At 41.3% G+C, this 15,575-nt stretch overlaps 1 protein-coding gene across 1 annotated transcript; it reads right to left on the reverse strand.

Moving 5' to 3' along the window:
* Positions 1 to 1,446: 1,446 nt before the first annotated feature.
* cercam (cerebral endothelial cell adhesion molecule) lies at positions 1,447 to 11,106 on the reverse strand. Its single transcript, XM_056433258.1, has 12 exons — positions 10,858 to 11,106; positions 9,660 to 9,770; positions 9,076 to 9,193; positions 8,758 to 8,892; positions 8,459 to 8,663; positions 8,216 to 8,335; positions 8,013 to 8,089; positions 7,513 to 7,619; positions 6,968 to 7,100; positions 6,295 to 6,422; positions 5,557 to 5,760; positions 1,447 to 3,725 (listed from the first exon to the last, which is right to left on the reverse strand). Exons 1-12 carry the CDS (start codon positions 11,058 to 11,060, stop codon positions 3,494 to 3,496), a joined length of 1,773 nt encoding a protein of 590 aa, XP_056289233.1. The 5' UTR covers positions 11,061 to 11,106; the 3' UTR covers positions 1,447 to 3,493.
* Positions 11,107 to 15,575: the final 4,469 nt, after the last annotated feature.

Here is a 15,575-nt window from a genome sequence, read left to right on the forward strand (position 1 = left end):
TCAGGTTCCAGCAGCCTTCAAAGAATAATATACAAGCAGTCACAGAAATAGTAACATCCTTCTAGATCCATCACTACCAGATGCAGACCAGATTCAGATTTATTCCGATTTGTTTTAAAATATATGTGGAAAAGTGTGTGTCTGTGCTATATGACGTGCTGCTCAGCCGCATAACTAACTTGGTGCAACGTCTTTGGGCGAGCCATTCAGGTCAGATTCATACCAGCTGGTTACATTAGGCGTATGGTCAGGCTCAGGGCCCCCCAGGTGAACCTTGCATTGCACAGTGACCTGGCCACTTCACTTCTTTTTAACCAGTCAGCAGTTGGGTCTGAGTTGCTGAATGCATGGAACCCTAACAGCCTTCTCCTCATGTTTACCCATAGGGAAGCCCATTAGAAGACAAAGCACGAACAAAATAGTAATAGTTATGTGGATGTAACTCCAAATCCATCAGCACGTGCTCAGCTCTCTAAATGCATGCCCAGCTGGCCCCTGATCTGAGTTACTGACCTCAAAAGGGAGCAGATGGTTGTTCTGCTATTTTACAGATCGGGTAAACCAGTAGCGAAGCTCAATGGAGGGCTATGAAAATACGTCTATTTCTGGTGTTATATCCAAGTTAATTATATTTACACGAGACAAGAAAATAAATCCTTTATGGGGATGTACAGCACAAAGATAACGCCATAGAAGAACAGCAAGAAGTTTAAGTTGTTAGTTTTTATTTAGATTCAATTATATAAACTGTGTGTTGGGGGATGTCAAAGTAGCAGCTGTTGTTGAGAGGCCTTAGAGACCAAACAAAGCAGGAGTGGAACATAAAATCTTCATTAAACATATGAAGAGTTAATATGTGTGAGACATTGAACACATGGTTGTCGTAATCTAGGAATAAAGGGTGAGACAAAAAAAAACGACCCTCGCTGTCTAAGAAAATGAACATTATGAAACCATATACCCGTAGCACTGAGCCACATGCAATGCTCTGCCTGTCAAGTTGACCTCGTGATTGCCCAACAACCAAGCCAGCAGCCAATAAGGCGCTGAGTCTGTGTTCCCTCCTGTGAGAGGAGGTTCTCTCCTGTTCATACAGCCTGGAGCAGGAGAGCTGAAACTAAGAGCTGAGGCCAATCGTTCTGTTTTATCTGTGTGTGTGTGTGTGTGGGGGGGGGGGGGGTTGTGTTTGTGTGTGTGTGTGTGTGTATGTGTGTGTGCGTGTGTGTGAGTGTTCTGGCTGTCTACACCAACCTTTGATCTTGTCTTCTTTATAGGTTCCAAACTAGCAAATAGGTGCAGCATGGCATGTTCAAATACTCACACACACACACACATGCAACCAGTAAGCAATATCTCATGTATGTTGTGACCGATCTTTATCGACATTGCATTCATTCTGATCTATGACATGATGTTCCAGAGGGATTTAAGGCCAGGTACACCAGATGATTCTATATTACATAAGTAAAATGTATTTATGTAGCACAGCTGTATGTGTCGGGGTAAATGTGTGTGTACTTACATGCAGCCTTTTGTCTGTGCCAAGTTTGTGTGTATATAAAAATATGTAAATAAATAGGAAAACACAGAACTCTTCAAATTACTTGAAAGTAAATATTTACTGTTACAGAACAGACAGCAATGGTCCTGAACTGCTTAAATATTTGGAAAATGATTGTCACCATTATGAAAGCGTATGAATAAAGCAATAACTGCAAGTGGTCACCCCTTTTGTTGTTTCCATTTAGGTACATTCTTACAACAAAATGAAAAACCGAACCATCTTGTGGTGGATTTGTGTCAATGCAACACCTGGAAGTAACTAGAGGTATTTTTTAATGACCATATATTTAGATACTTTTGTCCACAGAAAGTTGGGTTTATTAACTAATACAAAACTCACAACCACAATGACAAACAATATTTTCGTCAGAAAAGTCTGCTGTACAATTGTAATAACATGTTTTATAATATCTGAATACAAATGTATTGCTTTAGGACACAAACACAAAAAATATTGTTTTAGAAAAGAGATTGCAGTTTGCTTGTTTTGCATCATGTCATGTGACTCATGCATCAGTTGTATCAAGAAACACGCAGTAAATAAATTAAGACATTAAGGAAAAGATACATGTATAATAGAAAACATATATATAAAAATCTGACCATTATAAATGATTGCCAAACGCTAACGAATCTAACACGTTTAGTAAATGATCATCATCATTTAAACCCACAAGGCAGAATGACATCATCAGGTACTTGCACTGCTAGTCCAAACATTCCACCACTTAAGGATCCCAGTGAAGGTTATTGAAGGCTGAGTTTTAATAGATTAACTCACATAAAGTTTAGCACTGCAAAGCAGCTGGTTGTCCCCAAAAAAGTAGTATCACTCAGCAAAAGCAGACACCAGGAGATCCCATCTTAACATGCATGATTGGTTTTATGCAACTATTTCCAAAGATTTATTTTTAAAAATGTGTTCTAATGTAATCACAATAAATGATAAAACATGTGTAAACTGACAAATAATTGTTATAATGCTGAGAACATAGACTATCAACTGGAACCTGCATTTTGTTTCTGATCACTGTCGATTTAAATTAAATAATATGAAGGAATTTTCAAGTATTTGATCATGTTTACTGGTTTTAAAGACACGTAAAATAAAAGTGTACATCATTATTATTATTAAAATATATCAGATGATTATATATATATATATATATAAACACTCAAATGTAAACATCCAATGCGTTTGTTTCACTAACAAAACATTTCGTTAATATAATCTGGTACCACTGAAACAGTCTTATACAGAAACCATGAGGTATATCAGCTTGAAATCAGGATCTGTTTAGCTTTGAGTTGAATACAAGCGTTGCTCTTGATGGAAAACATGCACAAATGGAGAAATGGATAGGCAGACAGATATACCAACAAAGGGGGAAATAAGATATAATATCAATAACAAAAGCAGACTTGTGTCCAGACTTGCCAAGCGTTGTGAACAAAGCAGCTACTGGAGCCTCAACAACTGTAAAGTCACCTCTTCACTCTCCTTTTAAATGATGTCAAATTAACATTATAAACATGCAATCATGACTAGCACACAATCCAACACAGGCATACATAACATTTAAAAAAGTCTGATAAACAGTATACACTTTCATAATGAAAGAAATGACTGAATTAAAGAAAAGAAGTGTCTGAGGGTGGACTGACATCTGTACAAGTACTAAAATACATTTCTTTACAAAAAGCCTATAACACTGCCCCTTCTGAGGCTTTCCACCCAACGTATCCTCTTAGCCAGACTCTTGCTGACATGCTTGAACATGTCCAGTATAACTGACACTCAGCATGTCAGTGGCGTGACACAGAGTGGGCCGAAAATAAAGTCTGGGAACACTTTCTCTCCTCAGCATCTGTCTCTCTGACCTTGAGGCCTTTTGACCTGCAGGTTCTCCACAGCCACGTCTGTTGTGCACTAAAGTTCATCCTTGTAGGCAGCTGACAGCATGTCGGACGGCGGCGCCCCTTTCAGGTTCTTGTGGGAACCCCTCCAATCGGTGCGGACAGCGTCATCGTCCCACAGAGTCGACGTCTCTGTGTCGCTCACCCACTGGGGATCGCCGGCGTAGTGACACGGCTGGACCACAAGGGGGCGTGTACTGAAGGCGCGTACATTTCTGTTGGGGAAATGGGACTTGTAGTCCTCACTGCAAAGAGAGAAACGATGTGACAGATTATATGGATTTGACTGGTTTTTTTGAGATTTTAATACATATCGAGTCACAAAAACAGAATATAAATATTGCATCAGAGATATAATATTCGTGCAATACTAATATTACTGCAAATGTTCATTGTCAATCCATAGAGCTGTTATTTTGTGATTTATTTAGAATTCACTGATTTGACAAGAGGTGGAGACAGAGACAGTTCAGTTGCTCTTAGCATGGAGGGCGACAGCAGGGCCGGTGTGTGGTGTGAGGTCGCTGTGCATTCTTTGCGGACTAGTCAAGCATATCGAATTAGAATCACAGAGGTGAGAGAGAGAAAAGAGAAAGTGGGCTGGCTATAAGCCAGTTTTCCACACATGATGGAGCACACGGACACTGCCAAGCCTTCTGGTGTGCAGGCCCTTCAGTCCAAGGTGCATTTCATCTCTAACAGTCGCTGCCCCACATGTGCATCAGTTAGTCTGCTAGATCAGAACTGTGGGACGATGAGAACAGTCATTTGATGGAGATTAGGGTTAGAAATGGGGTCAGGGCTGCAAAGAGGTGCAGACAAGGAATACAACAATTAATTTTAAAAAAGAGATTCAATGAGGTGAAGTGTATATTTTATAAAGAAAGAAGCCTATTGAGAAAATATTTGACTGGTGAGAGGAGCTGCTGTTTAATGACATGTGAAGCCAACATGAATAAAATAAAGTAAAGTAGAGTCCTCAGCCATGCCAGCAACTCAGTGAGGCTGCACTTTGGTAAAGTGGTGCTTGGAGTAAAATGCTAACATTGGAATGCTAACATGTCATGATGACAATGGTAATATTCGAATGTTTAGCAGGTAGAATGTTAACCATGCTAGCACTTAGTTTCAGATGTGCGTATGGAAACATTTGCTAAATCGGCAATAAACACAAAGTCCAGCTGAGGCTGATCAAATTAGATTTGCAAATATAAGATTTTGATGGAAAGTATTGAAGCAACTAACATTTTGATGGCGCTTATAGGTTACAGGTTAAGCGGCTATTAGAGTTATTTCTTCCCGAATGTCGGTACCAGTTTATAGCGATCCATCCAATAGGCCCAGTTGTCGAGACATTTCATTAAAAACTCAAATGTGAACCTTGCTAGAGGAAAAAAGTAATTGCGATTCATCCTCATCATTTCATCAATCCTCATCCTAATTTGAGATATTTCAGTCGGGATCACAGTATTGGATCGACTTCAAGCCAGACCGGCAGCGTGGCTAAACTAAGCTGAGCACAAGTCTGCCAAAGACACATCTGTATCCCCTCTGGCTGTTAAAGAGTATCGGCAACTACGCTGTCTAAAAAAAGTGGCATTCATTGTCAGGAAGACATGCTGCCATGAAACCTGCCCATCATAAGGAGAAAGACAGTTTGCAAAGCTCGAAGACCCCTTTGAAATGTGGTGCTCTAACTCAGCTCAACACTTTTAAACCGAATAGAAAGAATAGAAAGTGTGGCTCAAACTGACTTTTTACAGAGAAACCACAGACGTCCCGATACTTCTTTAATCTACGACCTCCACAAAAATATATCGAGCATGTATAGCAAATTTAAGCATCTATGGGAATAATGTTTGTGGCAACTATGAAGTCAGTTTTAGATGTATAGTTCTGGCGGGAGGTTGGAGAGGGATGAAAAACAAGAGTTATCATAAGTCGCTGAATGAGAAAAAGACAGATGCAAAACAACAGCAACTAAATAATTTCCCCAACATTGTTCCTCCAGATCAAAACAAGAAAAGTGTGAGGTGCGGGTTATTAAGGTGTATTCAGTGCTGCCATCATACATACTTGGGATGTTTGTCATACATGATGGGGAGGAATTCATCAACCGGAAGCATCTTGGACAGCGGCTCAGCGTCGAGCAGTTTCTGGGCTCCCTGCAGGGAGATGGCGTAGGACAGAGTCCAAAACGAGTAGTCGGCCATCACCAAGTTGTGAACGTCCTCCACCGCCTCCTCCTTTCCAGGATTCACCTGCTTCCTGCCAAAGTATCTGCAGCACCGTTAAGCCACGGTGAGAAAAAAAAAGAGAGAGGAACAAGGATGGAGAACAAAAAAAGAAATGAGGCAACGTCTAAATCATCCGAGTCCAGACATCTGCTGCAATGCTGCTTTGTTGCCATCATTCTGGAAGTCTGTTTTTTGCAGCATGTGTTCTGCATGTGTGTCTCATCATTTTCAGAAAGTCACGCAAACACAAATAGACACAAACAGATACACACAAAGCTAGTATATTTCCTATCTTCCTGCTGATAGTTTCAAAATGCCTTCATTGTCTCTGAAGTTTTATGTCATCATTTTAGAGTGATTTCAATTGAAAACATTTGTTTCGATCACAAACACACAAATAAGTAATGTGCAATGCATTCCTGGACGCTCCGAGCCCATTCCTCCACATACACTCACACACACACACACACACACACACACAACATACCTTTGAGCAAACAGTACGGACTCAACCCAAACCTCAGCCATCCCCGCCTAAACAAAAACTGTGTGAATAATTAAAACGTGTCCCTCTTACATGATGTCCCAGTCCAGCTCCACCTGCTTCACCTCCTCCATCAGTCTGAGGACTCGTCGCTTGAAGTTGGCCTGGAAACGAATGTCGTCTTCAAGGACCAGCGTCATGTTCATCTGCAAGTCCACCGTCTGGAAAAACATTGGTTTCAAAAGCTCGTGTAGAAGCTGCTCCTGTAGCCGCGTCTCTGGTGTGTGAATGTTGTATGGAGGTTAGAAACCCCCTTGCATGGCAACCCCTAGCATCAGTGTGTGAGTGGGTGAATGATGACATGTATTGTTAAAGCGCTTTGAGTGGTCAGAATACTAAAAAGCAACATACAAGTACAGTATAGGCCATATATGGAGTACACTGTGTTCCCATGTTGGAAAACCCCATTCATATTTATAATAGCAAAGACACAATTACAAAATAGTTCTTTGAGTTTCAGTCTTCAAATTACCCTTTTCATTTATTTTGAATTGATCTATACTTAAAAGTGAATGCAATAAATATATATATATATATATTTGGATGGCTTTGTATTTGTTAGACAGGTCCAAAGAAAAATCCTTCTCCTAACTCTCAATCAGAATGCCATCATTCATCCTCTTGATTATATTACCTTTATTGTTCTCACTGTTAGTCATACCAATAAAGACGTCCATGTATAATGTGTGTGTGTGTTTTTTCTCACCTCCTTCCAGATGAAGTAGTGGCTGAGGAAGCAGCCCACCTCTCCTTTGGTGAGAGTGCGTCCAGAGAACGGGTCATAGTAGCCTGGCAGCAGGTCCACACCCAGGATCTTAATGTCAGTGCTGTTCAGTGCACTGCACACACACACACACACACACACACACACGCAGACATACAATATATAGGTATTATAGTCATTATATTCCCATGAAGGCAAGAGGGCAAGAGTAAGTGGAAAAAGGGTGGCAGGAAACTGGACCAGGTCAATGAAACCTCAGATTAAGGAGAAATACCTTGTAACCTTGCACAGATAACGGAATGGCCATAATAAAGAGGACATTCACACAACCTACTGCTACAGATTTAACAAAACCACGTGTTGATGTAACAGTACATTTCTGGAAGGAAAGGTCTTTTCTTTTCACCAACCATTCTCCAATCGTCATTTTATTTCAGTATCTCCTGTTCGATATGGATTTCTCTCTCTCCATATGGGCCAGTTGAGTGGTTTTAGTGTATTCAGTGTTCCCCTGACAGTGTACTCACTTTCCATCCACGGCGTCTACCACCTTGACGTCAATCTCAAGCTCATTCAGAGAGAACAGCATCCGGTCTCTCCGGTCCGTACGCCGTCGCAGATTAATCAGATATATCTGAGGAGAGGTGGACAATTAGTTATTTACCTCTGTTGGCTGCATATCATTACTGAAATGAAAACGGATAATCCCTGACTTTTTTAGACAAGTCTGTAATAAACTAAATGTATTTATGTTATACCATTCTTCATTATTACTCTGAGTGATGAAAGAAGTCTAAAAGGACTAAAGAATGTGCTTTCACAATCTCAGTATTTACCCTGGAAAATGTGCCTTGTCATAATTATTTTGGACTCAAAAGTTAAGCAAATAACGTGTAATGCCTTTTCCCCAGATGCTGAAACTAACGCAATATAAATTAAATAAATACATCAAATTTATATATTATAATAATATGTCCCTAAAACATGGCTGCTCCTAACAGAACAAAAACAATGAGGTGTCTCTTACCTCATTGAAGCCCATGAGGTCTCTCTGTTTGGGGAACATATAGACGTATCGTGAGGGGCGCATTGGAGGACCATCAACTGTTAGAGAAGATATTAAGAGAACAATGTAACATAACAAAGCTGAACCAACACAACATACTGTATGCATTTCATTGACTTGTATTCCCTTTATTAATATTCATAGTGAATACAATCTGCTCTTACTCATGGACTCAAGATGGACGTGGACAAAGTTAAGGCGGTCATCTTCCAAGGTTTGTTGAGGCTTGGCCGGGACGTTCAGGTAGCCGTAGCGCTCCTTGTTACACAGATACATCTGTACCTCTGCGTGGCATTACAGATCAATAAATCAAGACATGATGTCAGTGATGAGACCTTCATTTTGGACCATCTAAGATTCCCCTATATCGTACATCAAAACATAACCACAAACCAGCGCCAACCAACCTGCAGCCCGGCACGAGAAGGAGAACACGATGATGTCATCGTAGGGCCACGAGTAGTCCGTGTGAGGCGGGAAGAAGGCCAGTTTCGTCATGCCTTCCTTCCTTAAATCCAGCAGCATGGTGGAGTGGATCATGGGCACGGGGTAGCAGCCCAGTCTGTGGCGATGGCGGGTGGGGAAGTACTCTGCTGTCCGCCGGTAATATCCCTTCAAAGAGAGCGATGGTGTCAGATACCAGGGATCGTGATACAAAGAGGGCCTTTCTTTTGTTATGATCGATCGCCATCACGTCCACACTCACCTGTGGGGTGATACCGCACCAGTAGTTGGAGTACGCTCCCTGAGAGTCCAGCATGGGAGCGACGGCTGACTTGTTCTCTGCCATCATCAGGTTGAGGGTTTCCGGGTTGGTGAGGATATTGTCTGTGTCGGCGTACTGAAACATAAAAGCAGAGGAGAGCGGGAGAGATGATGGGGAAAGAGATGAGTCATGATCTCTGGAACAGGAGACACTTCTTCTTGGATGAAACAACGGCAGCAATGAGGGAACAAATCTCAAGGGGTGGAGTTGATTTGAATCTTAAACCGCTGCCACAAGAAAATGCATCTTATTATGTACCAGGATGTAATCGGCCCAGCGTTTCCTGGCAAAGTCGAGCGCTGCCTGCTTCAGCTTCATCACGTACTCATATCTGCTATTGGGCCAATGCTTCGGACCCGACTCTCCTACGTAGGACCTAAAACAGAGAGTAGTGAGAAGGACATTGAAGTATATTATTGTACTGATTTGGCATTTTCTCATATCTCATAATTTACTACGATATGAATTAGGCTGCAATTTCAAGACATGATTACCACTGTCTCTGCCTATTCACAGTCATTAACAGTCAGACTGTATGATTGGCATGCACACATTTCCACTAACGGCCTCATCAGCTCAGGCAGCTGTCCACACAGTCGAGGCGTAAAGACAAGCAGAGGCGTGCTGCCTCATTCCTTATTATGCAAAGTGGAAAGGTGTGTTATCTTGAGGCAACACAGTGGATCCACTTCGGCTAATAGTTGCACAACAGAGGTTAGTTCATGTTGCTTCGGACAGTGAGATCGGCGTAGACGTGGCCGACGGGATCAGGACAGGATGTTCGCGTGTACCCAGATCCCTTCTGTGAAGATAGTACGACACATTCCTGTCGTTGGACTTACGTGGGCTGGTCCATTGGTCTCCACTCTACATCGTGGTAGAACTTCTGCATGTAGGTTAGCCACTCTTTCAGTATGGCGGTGGTGTTATCTGTGTTGTGGTCCGTGGCCGCCCTGAAGAGCACAGAGAAAGCAGGTTGTGAGACTGAAGAGCTGATGGGGTTCAAAAGCAGGTTTAATAAATCCCGACGCACCTTAAAGATGTATAAATAATAACTTGTCTCATCTCTTTGATTGAGTCGCGGTTTTCTTTTTCTCGTACATTTTGAAGCACATTCTTGATCCGGTGGAACAGCCGACAGTTACAATGTTATTGCATTTTGATATTTATATTGAATATGCTTTGGATCTCGTTTCCCTTTTATTGACACTCTCTTTGAATTTGTTTTGTAAAAGAGAAGCCATCAGTATCTCTAGGTATGACATTCTATAATGTTAATCAATCAGCAGAATGTCTCTGTTGCATTAATGGTTACAGGATTTTTGCATCACCGAGAAGTATTATGATCGGTCAGGTAAGTAATTTGCTGGATAAGCGAAAAACATATACACATGTCTTGCTATGAACAACTTTTCAATTTATTTCTAGAAAATGTTGTTTATTAAGATATTGAGTTATAAAATGACCCATACAGATGTATTTATAGTGTGTAAAGAATACTACAATATTCTGCACACACACACACACTGCTGTGAACACAATACAACTATACAAAGTACAAACCACACATGTAACGCTAGTACATGGCCATATCGTGTGTCATATGATGATCAATATGCACCAATCAACAGATAATCTCTCTTATTAGATCCAGTTTCATCAAATCAAACTATACCTGTACGAGCAGAATGGGTTTTAAATGAATAAGAGTCACTTTGCGACACATAAACTACATTGAAGTATTCCACAGAGGGTGTTACGGCTGAACCCCTTGGAGGACAGTTCACTTTATGAGCTTTATGAGCTGATATTCGTCATATTTTCATTAAAATGAGAGAAAGGGTTCAAGAAGCTGTTCAGAGACTTCCCACAGTGGGAAGTGAGAGCGGGGAGTGAAAGGCGCAGAGGGAGGAGGGGACGGGACGCGGCTCTCCCGAACTACCCGAAGAGCCGATGAACTAACGCGGCTGAACGGCGGCTACGGCCGGGGAACGCGAGGGCGGCTCTCCGGGCCGCCCCGGTGCATGCAGCAGAACCCACCACACGGAGACGCGGTCTTTGGGGTAGTTGAGTCTCTCCAGAGCCCCGAGGTAATAGGGCAGCGAGTGCGCGCTGTTTCTGGCTAAGATAGCGATAACCACCGTCGGATGTTGCATCTTCGACTCCTCCGGGAACATCTCCTCCGAAAAGTAGCCCTCGGCGAGGAAGACCAAGGCCCCGACCGAGAGGAAGCGCAGTAACATGGCGAGAGCCGCTCCGGTGTTCCAGCGCAGCACGTCGCCGGTGGACGCGTCAGCAGTCCAAGAAAAAGAAAAGAGGGTTTTCCTAACCCCCCCCCCTCTCTCTCTCTCTCCCCAAGACTTAGTGTACAAGCTTGTTCGCTTTTTCCAAGATCATATCCAAACGCGCCGACATTACGACTTCCACTTCAGATCTGTAGCACAATAAAAGTGTGACCGTGATGCTCCAAGGCCAAGTTGAGTTTCTTCTTAAATCTCCGGAGACGCTGATGAACTAGAAACTATTCACATCCAGTCAGACACTTTCCCATCCGTTTGTCTTAGTGATTCATTCGTGTGTCAAATAATGAAACAAATGCAGTTATAATAAGAATTTTAAGAGATAATATATGCCGTGACTTGTTCTCAACCGACTGCAGCTCTTTTCGTTACATTGTTTGCATTCATGTGATTTAACAGATAACTTGTACACATTTAGAGGCAGTGTTGTTCTATACATGTATATAGCCTGCACATTATGCATGGCCATTTAATTGTATGTGTTACAGTTGGTAAGAGAGATGTTCGATAAAGTTGATGAACATCATCAAGTAAATACATATTTCTGGTTGTGGTACTATTGGCTGCAGTGTCAGGGATTGGCCAGCAGAGGGAGGGTTTGATCCGATAGAAGGTCCATTACTCTGGCTGAGTGTCACTGTGTGACTGAGGTCAGATCTTATGGGTTTCTTTGGCTAATGGGGGAATGTAACTAATTGCATTTTCTCAAATACTACGACAGTCTGTCTGGAGTTAAAAGTAATTTACGCAAGTGTTTTTTTATACTGCCTCACTGCCTTATTAGGAAGCAATAAGTAGTATTTTTGTACACATCAATCTATATGATGCATTGTTGCAAGTTAAAGTACATGCAGTATAAAGTGGTTGAAATTAGATGCACCCTTGTAATAATATACAAGTTGTATTCTTTAAAACAACGAAATGTGATGCTTCAAGTTCATTTTCTTAAAAATACTGTTTATAGAGTGTGGTGCTGCTTGAACTCAAAGGTGCATTGCATAAGATTTGGCCACCTGCTCCGAAGAAAAAGAAGGCAGGAGTTCACCTCTACTACAGGGTCGATACAGCGTTATAAACTACAATGATTGGACTCCAAACTGAGCTTGGAGGGGGACATATCCGTGAAGCAGTGGAGCAGTTCTTCACAACAACATCGGAACGTTTCTGGTATTTCAAGAGGTCCCTCAACATTTTAAATACAACTTGTAATGTGTCATTGAGAAAAGGGTCAGTTTCAAACAGGTGAGTCCAGAGGGTTCAAACATATTTATGTGTGTTGGATCACTTACTGATGGAACAAGGCCAACAGGAAAGGAACATGCCACCCAGAGATGAACAGTTGGACATAGCTTCCATCACTCACTGAAATGATTAGCCACTGGTTGTCTGTCAAAGGTCAACAGATTCTCTTATTTAATAGTCTATGAGGTCATACCTGGTATGCGCTTGCATCTCCTGCACACAAGGCAACAGGTTTTGCTGCAGCGGACCACCTTGAACCTCCCCAATGACCCCTAGAGGCCCCCCTGTGACCCCTTTGGAAAAACTCCTTCAACAGTTGTGGTTGAGAATGTTTTCAAAAGAAAAATGTGAACCCAGTCCATCCCAGGTGACATCCAGAGAGTTTGAATAATTTTAGTTTAGAGAGAATATTGTCACAAATTATTTTAAGGTGCCACATCACTCTTTTAGTAAATGACATACGTTAGGGGTTAGAAATTAAAACAATCTACATTATAGAAACAATGTCCAACAATGTACAATCACATTACAAGTGTCTGCATATGCACCCAATACAACTTGTGTCAGAAGAATAATGCTTTTCTAAGAATATATATTGGAAAAGCTATGGGGAAAATACAAAAACTATTTTCAAGTAAAATAATATTTTAAAGTGGCCCAGTGGTACATTTGTAGCTTATAATTGAGTAAGGCTAATTCTGTAATCAATTTAAGTATGCAAATAATGTAGTACTAATGCTCAGCTCAGCACTCAAGTGAAAACTCAGGATCAGAAGATTAAGTCGACTGTGAAAACAAGCCAAAGGAGGAGGAGAAAGAGAGTGAGCCTGATGGCAAGAACGGTGAAGAAACGGGGAGAGGCATAAAGATATAAACGTGGCTGGAAAATGATAAGCAAAGTGGTATATAATGAATTTTGACTCCTTTGGTGGGCTCTCTAAATAAAGGAAGGCAGTCATGGCTGACAATAGTGGGGTTGGGTTAAAGGGCTTGTTTTTGTGGACAGGTCAGCGGGGTTGAGGGTCAAATCTCTCCTATTCATGACACCCCAAGTGTTGCCACGCTCACACACAAACACACGCACACACATGCGTATGACAGGGGCACTTTCCCAGCGTCAGTTGCGGAGGCAGATCTGGGAAAGTTCAACCTTGGGTGCACTAACTTTTCACTGCGATGTCAAGGGTGGAGATGGCGTTTGTGTGTGGGGGGGAGGGAGAAAAGGGAAATCTTAATTCTTTTGACCAGATTGCAGAAACGAGACTGGGATAAAAAAGGAAAGAGGATAAACGGCAGATATTGAGGCTTATGCATGTCTGAAATGGATCATTACAACAACAAAACGTTTTTTCTCACTTGTCTCTCATCGTATTCAGTTTTGGTTTTATTTGTGGAGGTTTTGAAATATCAAACCCTGAAATACAATAGAGGTGAATAGAATTGGGAAAAGTGTCTTCGGGGACACTTCTCCATCCATCCTGGATAATCCAGAGCTCTTGCTGTGACGAAATAGCGAAGTAAAAGAGAGAAAAAACACATGTTTTTCTAATTATCACGAGGAGCATGGACAATGATTCTGGAAAGACAGGTTGCCGCTGAATTTTCTTTATTAATGTAATTTGTAAAATATCAATATATATTATAACTAAACGTCCATTCACCTCCATTCTACTGGAGCGGCAGCAGAAATTTAAATGACAAATATCTAAAAAATTCAAGCTAAATAAACAAAAACTCTCTCCGTGATTCTACTGAATTTAAGTGAGTAAATGTGTTTTTTTGGAGCTACTTGTGCATGTGTGCCCACAAATGTAGAGACGACCAATCTCTCTTTGGTCAGGCAGGAGATGAGAGACCGAGTCATGGCTGCAGGGTAGGATGTGCGCTTCTGTGTTGGTGAGTCGGGACCAGCGGCAGCTATAGGCAGCAGAGAGTCGTGACATTCTCACAAGCTTCCGGGACCTTTATTGCCGTGGCAATAATCAATAGCGTTCCCACAGAGACGTCTTTTGGCTGGGCGGGTCAATACCTGTCACTCAGGGCCTGAGCCGTGACACACACCCTCTTACTCAGCAGCTACAGATGCCTCCTCCCTCTGTCTGTTCTCCTACTTCCATGTCAACTTAAGTATGTCAGGACATTTCCACAATTTATGGAGTCATGTGTTTTATCTCCAATCATATGGTGACTAAAGATGCTTTTGATTCTCGCTTTTTAAATACTCCATATCTCCAAAACCCAGTGGTGTTTATAAAGATATAAAACCAAGAGAACGCAGTAGGTCTTTACATTTGAGAAGAAGAAGAATGAATTAGATGAGTGATTATCTACATTTTTATCAATAAATGTTCTTTGCCAGTTCACTAATTGGTTCATCTTTTTTTAAACACAATAAACACAGTTTTTTTCTGTTGGTTCATTAATGTCCAAACACTTTAGAACTAATATTATGTCCTAAAAATGTCATGGCTGTATCCATAAAATCAAATCTGGATTTGGATTTTTTGATTGCACCACATGTTCATAATACATTCTACTGTTTCTGTGCCAAAGCTTTTAAATTTTTAAGATTCAAGACTAGTCAGTGTGATTTTGTGTATTTTTATTCAACAAAAAGTTGTTTAAACCACAAATACTGAACCTTCCAGAAGACATCATGATTTGAGTCAAACGGCAATAAACATCAGGTATATTAAAAAAAAGACCCGTGCACACAAAGTATGTACAGAACCCTGAGTCAGCATCTGATGTTCAGACTGAATGCTCTGGCGATGCCAGAAATAATACGATTATGAGTCGAAGTATCTTCGGCCATGAATACGTCACATATCAACAATATTGTATGTATATATAAATATATGTACATTATGTAATATATATAGCCTCTAAATTAAAATTGTTTATATATATATATATATACATATGCACATTGTGTCAAATGAAACACCTGCCCATTGGCTCCGCAGACGATGATGATGACGAGGAGCCTTGCAGTCTGATGTGACGTAGGTTGTGAACAGAAACATAATCTCTGAGGAGATGTGTGGACGTTCTCTTCAGCTCGTCTTTTCCCTTTACAATGCTGGTTCCAGTCAATTTAGAGATTTCGATGCTGAGACATGATTCAGGAATTTCAGCTTTTTTAACTTTAAAAAAACCTCTGGGAAATCTCAACATTGCACATTTAGTTGAAGGCAGGTTCCCCTTTGTATCTCT

Source organism: Pseudoliparis swirei, chromosome 15, assembly GCF_029220125.1.
Source record: "Pseudoliparis swirei isolate HS2019 ecotype Mariana Trench chromosome 15, NWPU_hadal_v1, whole genome shotgun sequence".
Taxonomy (NCBI): domain Eukaryota; kingdom Metazoa; phylum Chordata; class Actinopteri; order Perciformes; family Liparidae; genus Pseudoliparis; species Pseudoliparis swirei.

What these genes read in the sequence shown, in the direction of transcription:
- cercam (XM_056433258.1), bottom strand. Translation starts at nt 11,060, where the DNA reads ATGTTACTGCGCTTCCTCTCGGTCGGGGCCTTGGTCTTCCTCGCCGAG. An exon ending in AAAGACCGCGTCTCCGTGTG is followed by an intron (nt 9,771 to 10,857) that starts GTGGGTTCTGCT and finishes TGTGCTCTTCAG; the next exon opens with GGCGGCCACGGACCACAACA. An exon ending in ACCTCATGGGCTTCAATGAG is followed by an intron (nt 7,620 to 8,012) that starts GTAAGAGACACC and finishes ACCTCTCCTCAG; the next exon opens with ATATATCTGATTAATCTGCG.